Source organism: Henckelia pumila, unplaced genomic scaffold (genome assembly GCF_033568475.1).
Source record: "Henckelia pumila isolate YLH828 unplaced genomic scaffold, ASM3356847v2 CTG_461:::fragment_3, whole genome shotgun sequence".
NCBI classification, from domain to species: domain Eukaryota; kingdom Viridiplantae; phylum Streptophyta; class Magnoliopsida; order Lamiales; family Gesneriaceae; genus Henckelia; species Henckelia pumila.
This window is the reverse complement of record NW_027331831.1, coordinates 2885166-2899144: the sequence shown is the minus strand read 5'-3', so window position 1 is coordinate 2899144 and position 13979 is coordinate 2885166. Positions and strand designations below refer to the sequence as shown.

Here is a 13979-nt window from a genome sequence, read left to right as displayed (position 1 = left end):
CTTTTGATTATCTGAGTCTGATAACCCAGAAGTTTTAAATTCATGCATATCATTTTAATTCCGCAATTGAATGAATTACTTGAGGTATATGTGGAATTTGATTATATATCATGTTTCGATATATTATGTAATATTGTATGCTAGTCTCTTTTACTGGGAATATTATTCTCATCGGATTATTCGGCTATTGTCTTTGTTTGTATGTGTACTTGGCAACATGTGGGACATGATCAAGTCAGAGACCTCATGGCTAGATCGGGAATGAGATGATAGAAGTGAGGCTTAGATGTTAGGAGTCATTTATGTATTTTTGAACTCCTGTTGTTTTGTATAAGTCGAACTAGTTGGAACTTATGCATGATTTTTTTTTAAAGATTTTATGCATCTAGAATCGAATACTTTTATATCTTGTTGAATGGGAATATGATGTTTGGAACATATTTGATTGAGTTGGAGTTGAATTTTTGTGGAAAAAACCAGTTTTATTTCTGGTACAGAGCATCTCGCTCGATCGGTACAAGTTCACCGATCGAGCGAGCACCCCTGTACCAAATCAGAGAGTTGGACATTTTTGTGTCCGCTCGATCGGTAAGATTTTACCGATCGAGCGGGGGTCCTAAAATTTTGGGCAGAGGCTTGGTTTATTTTTGGCCGCTCGATCGGTAAGATCTTACCGATTGAGCGAGCACCTCTTTTTAATTTTTTTTTTTATGTCCTAATCCTTATTGTTTAATTGAGTTGATCAATTTCTTTACCCTAAGATTATGATTAGAATCGAGGCCTCACATTAAGTGGTATCAGAGCGTTAAGATCTTGGATTGAATTTAGAAGAGAGCGGGGTAGATCGAGTTTGCTTGTATTGGCTTCTCGCATGTGTTTGAGTTATTTAATTGATTTATTAAATACGATGCGAACATGCTTTAGTGATTGAGAATTATTTGAATTACATGATTATGTGATTTAATTTATAAAGCATGAATTGATTGAGATATGAACTATAATCATTCATTGGATCCGAGTTCCATCTTTTGAATTGTGTTAGAAGATCAGAGGTTGTGGGACACTGGAATTTTGAGATTGAGATATCTGTGTCCTAATCCCTTTGATTTTAGATGGGTACTCGAAGAAGATTGAACATGAATACTTCGCCAGTTTTTCCTACGACTGAAACTTCACCTGTAGTGACTCCTCAGAATGACCAGGGCGATACGGTTGAGAATCAGATGGATGCCACGGCTACCCCTATGGAAACCTTACTGAAAAGGTTTCAGTCTTTCCGACCACCGATCTTGAAAGGTGCGAAGAATCCCGTGGATTGCGAGGGCTGGTTGGATGATATAGATCAGCTTTTTGATTCTCTCGACTATTCCGATGACCGGCGAATTAGATTGGTTATTTATCAGCTGCACGGAGTGGCTAAGAAATGGTGGACCTCAACTAAGAAAGCCATGGAGAACAGAGGTACGCTTATAAACTGGATTCTGTTCAAGACTGAGTTTTATAAACGATTCTTCCCAGTTTCTTACCGTAAGGATAAGAATGCCGAGTTCGCAAATTTGATGCAAGGAAATTTAAGTATCGAAGATTATGTTACCAAATTTGACAGTCTATTGAGGTTTGCTCCACACATTTCTGACAATGAGGAAGCGAAAGCTGACCACTTCATTAACGGTTTGAACCCTGATATCTTTGTTCTGGTGAATACCGGAAGGCCAAATAACTTTTCCGATGCAATGGATCATGACAAGGGTGCGGAAGTTGGACTGATAAGACAGAGAGGGAATCAGTTTGCACCTCAGCAACAACAGAGATAGTTTCAGGCCCAACCGTCCCAATACCAGAATCAACCACCGAGGACTGAAGGTGGTAGTAGTGGAGGTAATAAGAAGAATTACTTTCGTCCCAAGGGAAAACAGTTTAAGAACTCAGGAAGCAGTTCTTCAAGTTCTAGTGTCTCGAAACAGAACAGTTACAGTCAAGGTTTAGGTTCCTCCAGTACTTCTTGTAGCAAGTGTGGAGGTCGTCACTCCAGTGACCAGTGTAGGGGAATATTTGGGAATTGCTATATTTGTCAGCAGACGGGGCATTATGCTAGACTTTGTCCTCAACGGGGCTCTGAGCAAGCACAGAGTGGAAATGATTCACGATCGTCATCTCAGCCTCAGAGGCAATTGAATGCAGTTCACTCTTTCCGACCTCAACAACAGAATTATCAAGGAGGAAACCAGAATTTGAACCAACCTCCTAAACAGCATGCGAGAGTGTATGCTCTGAATGAGGATCAGGCTCAGGCTGCACCTGATGATGTGATTGCAGGTAATTGTATGATCTTTGATTATCCTGCTAATATTTTGATAGATACATGTGCTTCTCACTCTTTTATATCCGAGAAATTTGTGTTGATGCATGCCTTGCCTTTTGAGCCATTACCTATTGTAGTTTCTGTTACTTCACCTTTGGGTGGAGGAATTGTTTCGAGGAATTTTGTTAGGAATTGTGGATTGAGTTTTGAAGGAAATTTGATCGAGTTCGACTGTATTGTACTTGGTTTGTCTGACTTTGACTGCATAGTTGGTATAGATGTTTTGACTAAGTACAGGGCTACAGTAGATTGTTTTCAGAAGATAGTCCGTTTCAGACCAAAGATGTCAGACGAGTGAAGATTCTTTGGTAAGGGTTCTCGTTCTAGAATTCCTTTGATTTCTGTATTGTCTATGACTAGATTGTTGCAGAAAGGAGCTGAAGGATTTTTGATTTATGCGGTCGATGTTTTGAAGTCTAGCCCTGAGTTGATTGATATACCAGTGGTTAGAGAGTTTCCTGATGTGTTCTCGGATGAGATTCCGGGATTACCGCCTATTCGTGAGATTGAATTTGGCATCGAATTGACGTCAGGTACTCAGCCGATTTCTAAAGCTCCGTATAGAATGACTCCGATTGAATTTAAGGAATTGAAGGAGCAGCTGGAAGAATTGATTGCCAAGGGATACATTCGACCTAGTGTATCGCCTTGAGGTGCTCCTGTTCTGTTTGTTAGAAAGAAAGATGACTCTATGCGTCTCTGCATTGACTACCGCCAATTGAACCAGGCGACGGTTAAGAACAGGTATCCTTTACCTCGTATAGATGATATTTTTTACCAATTGCAGGGTTCGTGTATCTATTCGAAGATAGATTTGAGGTCTGGGTATCATCAACTGAGAGTTCTTGAAGAGGATTTTCCTAAGACTGCGTTTCGAACGAGGTGTGGCCACTTTGAATTTCTTGTCATGCCGTTCGGTTTGACTAACGCCCCAGCAGTATTTATGGGATTGATGAACCGAATCTTTCAGCGTGTTTTAGATGAGTTTGTTATTATTTTCATTGATGATATCCTGATCTATTCGAAGAGCCATGCTGATCATGCAGAGCATCTGAGGATCGTTTTGCAGATTTTGAGAACCGAATAGTTGTTTGCCAAACTGTCGAAGGGCGAGTTTTGGTTGGACCGAGTCATTTTTCTTGGTCACATTATCTCGGGAGATGGGATTTCTGTCGATCCCAGCAAGATCGAGGCAGTTATGAACTGGCGTAGGCCGACTTCTGTGCCTGAGATTCGAAGTTTTATGGGTTTAGCTGGTTACTATCGCAGATTTATCCAGGGTTTCTCTTCTATTGCGAAGCCGATTACCCAGCTGACTCAGAAGAACGCGCCTTTCATTTGGACTGAAGAGTGTGAGACCAGTTTCATTGAGTTGAAGAATAGATTGACTAGTGCTCCGATAATTTTTATTCCATCAGGTTCTGGAGGTTTTACGGTGTATTGCGATGCTTCTCATTCTGGTCTTGGATGTATTCTTATGCAGAGGAAGCACGTGATAGCATATGCGTCGAGGCAGTTGAAACCGCACGAGACTCTCTATTCAGTTCACGATCTTGAACTCGCTGCTATTGTTTTTGCCTTGAAGATCTGGCGTCACTATTTGTACAGTGAGTCTTATGAGATCTTTTCGGATCATAAGAGTCTTAAATACTTATTTTCATAGTCTGAGTTGAATATGAGACAGAGAAGATGGCTAGACTTATTGAAGGACTTTGACTGCGAGATTAAGTATTACCCGAGGAAGTCGAATGCAGCTGCCGATGCTTTGAGTCGCAAGCTTTGTTCTTTATCTCTTTCGACCATCGGTGTGTCTCGTTTGATTGAAGAGTGTTGCAATTCTGGATTGGAGTTTGAATCGGATAGAAGTCCTATCAGAGGTTGTGCTATCCAGGCCGAGCTAGAGTTGTTTGTGCTGATCAGAGAAGCACAAAAATCCGATGAGAGTATTCAGAATTCGATCGAGAAAGTGAGATCTGGACACCAGTCTGAGTTTCAGGTCAGGGATGATGTTTTATTTTTGAATAATCGTATTGTCGTGCCTGATATTTTTTAGATGAGACAGAGTATTCTGCGAGAGGCACATTGCAGTCGGTTCAGTGTTCATCCAAGAGGCCGAAAGATGTATAACAACCTGAAGAGTCAGTTTTTGTGGAAGAAGATGAAGAGTGATGTTGCAAAGTTTGTATCACGTTGTCTGAACTGTTAGCAGGTGAAAGCCGAGAGAAAGAGGATGGGAGGTCTTCTGCACAGTTTATCTGTTCCGGAATGGAAGTGGGATCATATCTTGATGGATTTCATCACGAAACTACCCCGTTCTATTCGAGGATGCGATGCCATTTGGGTAGTGATTGACTGTTTGACGAATTCTGCTTGTTTTATTCCGTATCGGATGACATATCATCACGATCAGATGGCCGAGTTGTATGTTAGAGAGATTGTCAGATTGCACGGTGTGCCGAGATCGATTGTTTCAGACCGAGATCCTCGGTTTACCTCTCACTTCTGGCACAGCCTGCAAGAGGCTCTTGGTACTAGGTTGCACTTGAGTACAGCATACCATCCTCAGACCTACGGTCAATCAGAACGGACAATTCAGACTCTGGAGGATATGCTACGAGCAGTAGTGCTTGATTTTGGCACTAGTTGGCAGGATTCGTTGCCTCTTGTGGAGTTTTCGTACAACAACAACTTTCAGACGAGTATAGGTATGGAACCATTCGAAGCGTTGTACGGAAGGAAGTGCAGATCTCCTCTGTACTGGGATGAGATGTCTGAGTCCTCAGACTTGGGACCAGAGATGATTCGTGATATGGCTGAGCAGGTGAAGATTATTCGATTGAGAATGAAGACTGCTCAGGACAGACAAGCGAAGTATGTGAATATCCGTCGCAGACCTCTATCTTTTGATCAGGGAGACCGTGTATTCTTGAAGATTTCTCCGTTTAGAGGTACTGTTAGATTTGGGAAGAGAGGAAAGTTGTCATCGAGATTCATCGGTCCGTATGAGATTTTACAGAAGATAGGCGATCTAGCCTACAAATTAGCACTTCCCCCTTCTTTATCTGGAATTCACGACGTATTTAACGTCTCGATGTTGAGGAAATATCACCCCGATCCTTCACATGTTCTTCAACCTGACGAAGCCGAACTTGATGAAACTCTGAGTTATTTCGAGAGATCGATTCAGATCCTTGACAGAAAGGAGAAACAGCTCAGAACCAAATCGATCCCTTTGGTGAAAGTTCAGTGGATTTGTCACGGAGTCGAAGAAGCGACATGGGAGACAGAATCTGATATAAGGCAGAGATTTCCGGATTTGTTTATCTGATATGAGTCCTTAATTCTGTTCTTGAATTCTTTATTCTTTCATATGAGTTGATATCTTTGGTTTCGAGGGCGAAATTTATTTTTAGAGGGGAAGAATTGTAACACCCCAAATTATCTTAATTGACTTTATTTGAGATAATCAGTGATTTCAGAATTCGAAAGCCGACTTTTTATTGATCAGGGACCTTTTTGCAATTTTTGGAAATTTAAGGGACTAAAACGCAAAATTGAGTTTTATTATATCTTTATACTTGTTGACTAAGCCTCTCATTGCTTCTCCTTCTCCTCCAAGTCGCCTCTCCACCATTGAAGAACGCCCAAAGCTTTCCCAAGCTTTGTGAATTCGGTTCTAGCTCGATCAGTCCGTTGGAATTCAATCTCGAGTTGATACTTGCGATCGCAGCATCGAGTGCTCCGTTTAGAAGTAAGTTTTTCTTATTTCTACGAGGTTTGAATTTTTGGATGTCTTTAGAATTGATTGAGATTCGGAGAGGATGTTCTTGAGATAGTTGTGATTATATATCTAAGACGGTTCGGAGAAATAGCGACGATTGGATTTGATATGATTTTTCTTATGATTTTCGAAATTTGGTTTTTTGAGATGTGTTGGAATTAAATTGGAATGGATGATTGTTGATTGGGATGAGTTCTTTTGATTGATATTATGCTGTCTGCATTTCCGATTTGTCAGAATATAGTCGTTATGCCGTCAGTTTGAAGTTTGAATTTAGTATCGTTTGAATTGTTAGAACGGTGTTTGTTTCAGAGTTGAATGTTGATATTGATCTTTGACTTCTTCTGATAGATTGATTGGGAGTCCTTGGAGTTGCTAGAGTTGCAGCTTTTTTCAGTTTGGAAGAGTTGAGCCGGTATAGTATCGATGTCTTTCTATATCGATTGATGAACTTGAGTTGATATTGAATTGAGGATTTATTGTTTTACAGATTGAAGAGTGTGAAGTGACGAGAAGAGGTATAAGACAACTTTGGAATGAAATAGGATGATTAACTTGAATCCGGATTGATTCGAGTGTCCTAGAAGAAATCGCATATTGCATGTTTATATGCTTATTTGAATTTATGATTGAATTGTTATTGAATGCATGAGATTTCATATGCATTCATATTAAGCTGATTGATTATTCATTTTGAATTAGACGATCTGGAGATTATAGTTGAGTGGCCCTGGTAGGCGATTTACTACAAGTGTCGATTAACTCACTATAATGCCCTAGAGTCTAGAGGATTAAAATATACCTCATCCACCTCGAAAGGGGAGCTCGGTATGATTGTTGAATATTTTAACCTCGGGATCCCAAATCGAAGAAAGAAAGAAGAATTCCTTTTGATTATCTGAGTCTGATAATCCAGAAGTTTTAAAGTCATGCATATCATTTTAATTCCGCAAATGAATGAATTACTTGAGGTATATGTGGAATTTGATTATATATCATGTTTCGATATATTATGTGATATTGTATGCTAGTCTCTTTTACTGGAAATATTATTCTCACCGGATTATCCGGCTGTTATCTTTGTTTGTATGTGTACTTGGCAACAGGTGGGGCAGGATCAAGTCAGAGACCTCATGGCTAGATCGGGAATGAGATGATAGAAGTGAGGCTTAGATGTTAGGAGTCATTTATGTATTTTTGAACTCCTGTTGTTTTGTATAAGTCGAACTAGTTGGAACTTATGCATGATTTTTTTTGAAGATTGTATGAATCTAGAATCGAATACTTTTATATCTTGTTGAATGGGAATACGATGTTTGGAACGTATTTGATTGAGTTGGAGTTGAATTTTTGAGGAAAAAACCAGTTTTATTTCTGGTACAGAGCATCTCGCTCGATCGGTAGAAGTTCACCGATCGAGCGAGCACCCCAGTACCAAATCAGAGAGTTGGACATTTTTGTGTCCGCTCGATCGGTAAGATTTTACCGATCGAGCGGGGGTCCTATAATTTTGGGCAGAGGCTTGGTTTATTTTTGGCCGCTCGATCGGTAAGATCTTACCGATCGAGCGAGAACCCCTTTTTAAAAAAAAAATTTATGTTCTAATCCTTATTGTTTAATTGAGTTGATCAATTGCTTTACCCTAAGATTATGATTAGAATCTAGGCCTCACAGTATTTTATAAACTTAATTTAGTTATGAGTTTTATTGTTAATTGTTGGTTTCAAGCAGATTTATGTGTGTGAGACCTCGGTTCTAAACATCTAATCTCGGGATATACAATAATTAAACATACAAGACCCAAGATTAAACATACAAGACCCTAGGTGAAATGGCTACACCCAGGCCACTCACAATATAGTCCCCAAAATGTCTAACATAAAAAGGGCCGTCCTGCCCACTGAAATCAAAGATTCTTAGCTCAAGATGAATGCAATGCAAACATAACTCAATCAACTAAATTCAAGTAAAAGCAAATAACATGCAAGTATGTGATTCTTCGGAACACTCGAATCAAGTCGGATTCGAGTCACTCGTCCCATTCCAATCTAAGTCATCTTATACATTTTCTCAAACTTCGATGCTCCAATCTGGAAACAACAAAAATACTCAATCAAGATTCAATCAAACTTCCTCAATCGATAATAAGAAATCGATACTATACCGGCTACAATCTCCAAGCTGCACAAAGCTGCAATCTCGCAACTCCACTGGCCTCAAATCAATCTGTACGGAAACAAAAGATGATCAACATCATCGAACAAACTCAAAGCCCAAAGTACAACAACTCAAATGGTTCGAAATCTCAAAACTCAAACCGATGGCATAACGGCTATATCCTGATAAACTGGAAACGCAGACAGCATAATATCAATCCAAACAACTCATATCAATCAACATTCAACCATAACAATCCAATTCCAACAAATCATAAAAACTCAACTTTCGAAAATTCCTTCAAAAATCATAACAAATCCAAACGACGCTCTATTCCGAAACCGACAGAGAATAAACGATCAGAACTCTGCCAAGATCAACATACTCCAAACTCAATCGATTCTAACGACATCCAAAAATAGAAGTCTAGTTGACCGAAGAAAAACTTACTGTAGAACGAAGCTCTTGAAGCCGTGATCGCTAATCTGCCTTCAGAATTAAATTCTAACGGACGGATCGAGCTCGAAAAGAAATCTGGAAGCTTGGAAGAAGCTTGGAGCGTCTCTAATGGAGGAAGAGGCGTAGGGAAGAAGGAGAAATGAAGGAGGAGAGGCTTAAATATCTAATAAATCCACTATTTGCATTTAAGTCTCACAAAAATCTGAAATTTGCAAAATAGACCCCGATCAATAAAAAGTCGGCTCTTGAACTCTGCAATCTCCTATTATCTCAATAAAGTCAATTAAGATAAAATCGAGGCGTTACAATTCTCCCCCTCTAAGAAAATATTTTGTCTTCGAAATCAAACACGGTTCCAACACGTACTGTGTCTTTCGACTTACTCCTTCCAGTCCGTCAATCCAAAGTCGACTCATTCTCGTCAGCATAATCTTCTTCTGCTCAGTCACAATCCGAATTATTTCTGGTTCCAACTCAAGGCATAACATCTAAGTTCGACTTGTCTGATCTTGCTGTCTGTCGTTCTGAGGATATCGAACTGAATAAGTTGTAATCAGACAACAAAACCTCATCGAAAACTATTCCTAAAGAACGAGTGCATCAAGGATCTCTGTCTAAACTGACAGACTTTGACAAAACATGACATCTGACAACCTCTGACAAGATATCAATCCTCTAATATTGACTGAAAGTCATTAAGTAGAGAAAACGGTAGCAGATTCCAACAATCGGTCAATCGAAGTCAGATAGTAGATAAAATAAGAAAAGCTCAAAACATCAGTTGTTGCATACAATTCCTCCGATAAAGATTCGCAGTCAGAAATCTCAAACAATCTTATCCTTTTCTCTGCCTCCAAATCAGTTCCGTCTGCAAAAACAATTACTCCAACTCTTAAGATTAAAAAAGATCACGAAAATTTCCTTATAAGACACTAGATAACAGATCCTCTAATCAATAAGATCACTGTGAGCTCAAATTCCAGATTCAGACATTGAGTCTCGAGCGTCTTCAGCTATCTCGATGTCCAGACTATAGCGCGATTCCTCTGAATAAGAATACATCCCAAAATCTCGATAAGAAGAGAGCGCTGATCGGCACAAATTCCATCATCAAATCATACAATTGAAGAAGACCATTCGAACCAAAAATAATTCCGACATCGAAGAATAACATACAACAGTTTGGTACCACAATCTGCTATACGATTCTCAAAAGCTCTGAAAGATCAGTACAATTCTCATTCCGAAAAGATAAGAAATCAACGATAAGAATTCCAAGTCTCAACTAATTCTTCTGAAAGATCCGGTTAAATAGAAAGATTAACAACACTACTGGAGTATTCTTCAATTCGAACGACTCAACCAAAGTTAGAGGCACGATAAACATTAAACATATTTTTCAATAAGAAGGCAAGAGACTCGCCAATATCTAACAGTCCAATAAGAATAGAAAACCCAAAATCGAACGTTACCTGATCTGTCATTATCGGGTGCAGCCTGAGTCTGCGGATCCTCAGACAGAGCAAAAACTCGTGCCTGTTGTCTGGGAGGCTGGCTTTCATACTGATATCCTTCCTGACTATTCTGCTGCCGAGGTTGGAAAGAGTGGACAGTAGGTGCTTGCTGCTGAGGCTGAGCTGTCTGTCTCGAAAAACTTCCAATCTGAGCTTGTTCAGGGACACGTTGAGGACACGTTCTTGCAAAGTGCCCCGCCTGGTTACAAATATGATAGCTTCCGAAAATACCTCTACACTAATCACTGGAGTGACGACCTCTGCAGTTGGCACAAGACATGCCTGACTGACCCGAACTCTGTCCCGATCCAAACTGTCTCGAGCCACAAGAGCTCGAAGAATTGGTTCCGTGCTTCTTAAACTGCTTCCCTTTCGGATGATAGTAATCCTTTCTATTACCTCCACTTCTACCACCCTCAGAACTCGGTGGTTGATTCTGAAATTGAAAGGACTGATTCTGGTAATACGATGGTTGGTAATGGTATTGAGAAGGTTGTGCCTGGAACTGTCCTTGCTGCTGCTGAGGCACAAACTGACCTCCTCTCTGTCTCCACAAACCTGCTTCAGCTCCTATTGCGTGATTCATGGCATCCGCAAAATTATCTGGCCTAGCAGTGTTTACCAGCGTGAAGATATCAGGGTTCAGACCATTAATGAATTGGTCGGCTTTAGCTTCTTCATTGTCAGCGATATGTGGTGCAAAATGCAACAGACTATCGAATTTGGCAACATACTCTTCAATGTTCAAGTTCCCTTGCCTCAGATTGGCAAACTCTGTTCCCTTGTCCTTTCGGTACGAAACAGGGAAAAACCGCTTATAAAACTCAGACTTAAACAGATTCCAGTTAATAGCTGTACCTCGGTTCTCCATGGATCTCTTCGTCGTGATCCACCAGTTTTTAGCCACACCACGAAGCTGATGAATGACCAACCTGGTTCTGCAGTCATCATAATAGTCAAGGGAATCAAAAAACTGATCAACGTCGTCCAACCAACTCTCACAGTCAATTGGATTTTCTGTACCCAACAACAAGGGCGGATTAAACAACTGAAACCTCTTCAGCAAGGTTTCCATCGGCGTCGCTGTAGCATCCAACTGATCAACTTCAGTACTAGCTTGCTCAGTCGCAGGAGTAACTGGGGGTGGGTTCCTGTTAATAACTCGTCGAGGACCCATCTGATAATCAAAGGTTAGGACACAGGATATCTCAATCGCTGCAATCGGTGCCCTTGCAACCTCTCAGAATTCCGGATACAGGTGAAATACAGTTCATATCTCAATTAATTCATGTTTTACAATTCAAATCACAAAATCATGTAATTCAAATAATTCTCAATTAAAATAACTCAATCACATGCGAGAATTCAATTCATGCGGACTCGGTCTACCCCGCTCACTTCTAAATTCAGTCCAAAAATCTTATAGCTCTGATACCACTTAATGTGAGACCTCGGTTCTAAACATCTAATCTCGAGATATACAATAATTAAATATACAAGACCCAAGATTAAAAGCAAAGGAAATTTTTATTTATTTTTTTTTAAAAGGTGCTCGCTCGATCGGTAAAACATTACCGATCGAGCGGGCCATCTTAACCAAGTCTCTGCCGAGACTTAACAAAGGCCCCCGCTCGATCGGTAAAATCTGACCGATCGAGCGGACACAAAATGCCCGACTTACTGCCTCAGTTCAGGGGTGCTCGCTCGATCGGTAAGATTCAACCGATCAAGCGGCACAATCTGCAGAAAAGAAAAACAGATCGCTCGACTCCATTCAACTCCAAATCTTCAAAACTAAATCCATTCAACATGCATAAATCATCCCAACATCATGCATAATCCAATACAAGGTAGTTCTAGAGTTATACAATTTCCAACTAGTAGAACATGCTTTCGTCTAGCTTATTCAATACAAAACATAACGAGTACGAATCCAATCTAAGTTTGATTACAAAAACAACTTCTAAAAATGCCAAGGCCTCACTCTATCAACTCGACCACCTATCCATGCGATCTCTGACTCGGTCCTGCCCTACCTGTTGCCAAGCACACATACAAAGACAAGACAACAGCCGGATAATCCGGTGAGAATAATATTCCCAGTAAAAGAGACTGGCATGCAATATCAAATAAGTATCTCAAAACGAAATACATCAACTTCCAAATATTCATATATCAACCATGCAATTCCAATACAAATCCAAATGAAATGCATGTCTTTAAAACTCTGGGATTATCAAGTCCGAATAATCCAGAAATTGCTGATTTTGCTTTTTGGGATCCCGAGGATGAGTTCACGTAACAACTCACCGACTCTCCCGATCGAGGTGGTGCTACGTATCTCCATCCTCTAGACTTTGGTGCGACTATAAGGAGTATGCTATCACTAGGTGAAATGGCTACACTCAGGCCACTTACAATATAGTCCCCAAAACGTCTAACATAAAAAGGGTCATCCTGCCCGCTGAAATCAAAGATTCTTAGCTCAAGATGAATGCAATGCAAACATAACTCAATCAACTAAATTCAAGTAAAAGCAAATAACATGCAAGTATGTGATTCTTCGGAACACTCGAATCTAGTCAGATTCGAGTCACTCGTTTCATTTCAGTCTAAGTCATCTTATACCTTTTCTCAAACGTCGATGCTCCAATCTGGAAACAACAACAATACTCAATCAAGATTCAATCAAACTTCCTCAATCAATAATAATAAATCGATACTATACCGGCTACAATCTCCAAGCTGCACAAAGCTGCAATCTCGCAACTCCACTGGCCTCAAATCAATCTGTACGAAGACAAAAGATGATCAACATCATCGAACAAACTCAAAGCCCAAAGTACAATAACTCAAATGGTTCGAAATCTCAAAACTAAAACCGACGGCATAACGGCTATATCCTGATAAACCGAAAACGCAGACAGCATAATATCAGTCCAAACAACTCATATCAATCAACATTTAACCATAACAATCCAATTCCAACAAATCATAAAAACTCAACTTTCAAAAATCCCTTCAAAAATCATAACAAATCCAAACGACGCTCTATTCCGAAACCGAAAGAGAATAAACGATCAGAACTCTGCCAAGATCAACATACTCCAAACTCAATCGATTCTAACAACATCCAAAAATAGAAGTCTAGTTGATCGAAGAAAAACTTATTGTAGAACGAAGCTCTCGCAGCCGTGATCGCTAATCTGCCTTCAGAATTAAATTCTAACGGACGGATCGAGCTCGGAAAGAAATCTGGAAGCTTGGAAGAAGCTTGGAGCGTCTCTAATGGAGGAAGAGGCATAGGGAAGAAGGAGAAATGAAGGAGGAGAGGCTTAAATATCTAATAAATCCACTATTTGCATTTAAGTCCCTCAAAAATCCAAAATTTGCAAAATAGACCCCGATCAATAAAAAGTCGGCTCTTGAACTCTGCAATCTTCTATTATCTCAATAAAGTCAATTAAGATAAAATCGAAGCATTATAATGTGGGTGTTTTGTTGTTTTTGTGGTTGTATGAATTATTGAAGTGTTGTTGAAAAATGAGATTTAAGGAGAGAAAATGGAGAAAGGAATTAAAAGAATAAAAGAAAATAAAATAAAAAGGAAAAAGAAAAGAAGAATAAAATAAAGAAAATAGAAGAACAGGAGAAGAAAAGAAACTAGAAAGAGAATTGGGCTTTCTTAGATGGGCCTAATGTTAGC

General features: G+C 39.8%; 1 protein-coding gene across 1 annotated transcript; it reads left to right on the top strand.

Annotated features, from left to right (window-relative positions):
* Positions 1 to 1136: 1136 nt before the first annotated feature.
* LOC140871510 (uncharacterized) lies at positions 1137 to 1814 on the top strand. Its single transcript, XM_073274045.1, has one exon. It carries the CDS (start codon positions 1137 to 1139, stop codon positions 1812 to 1814), a length of 678 nt encoding a protein of 225 aa, XP_073130146.1.
* Positions 1815 to 13979: the final 12165 nt, after the last annotated feature.

Coding starts and splice junctions, on each gene's coding strand:
- LOC140871510 (XM_073274045.1), top strand. CDS start 1,137: ATGAATACTTCGCCAGTTTTTCCTACGACTGAAACTTCACCTGTAGTG.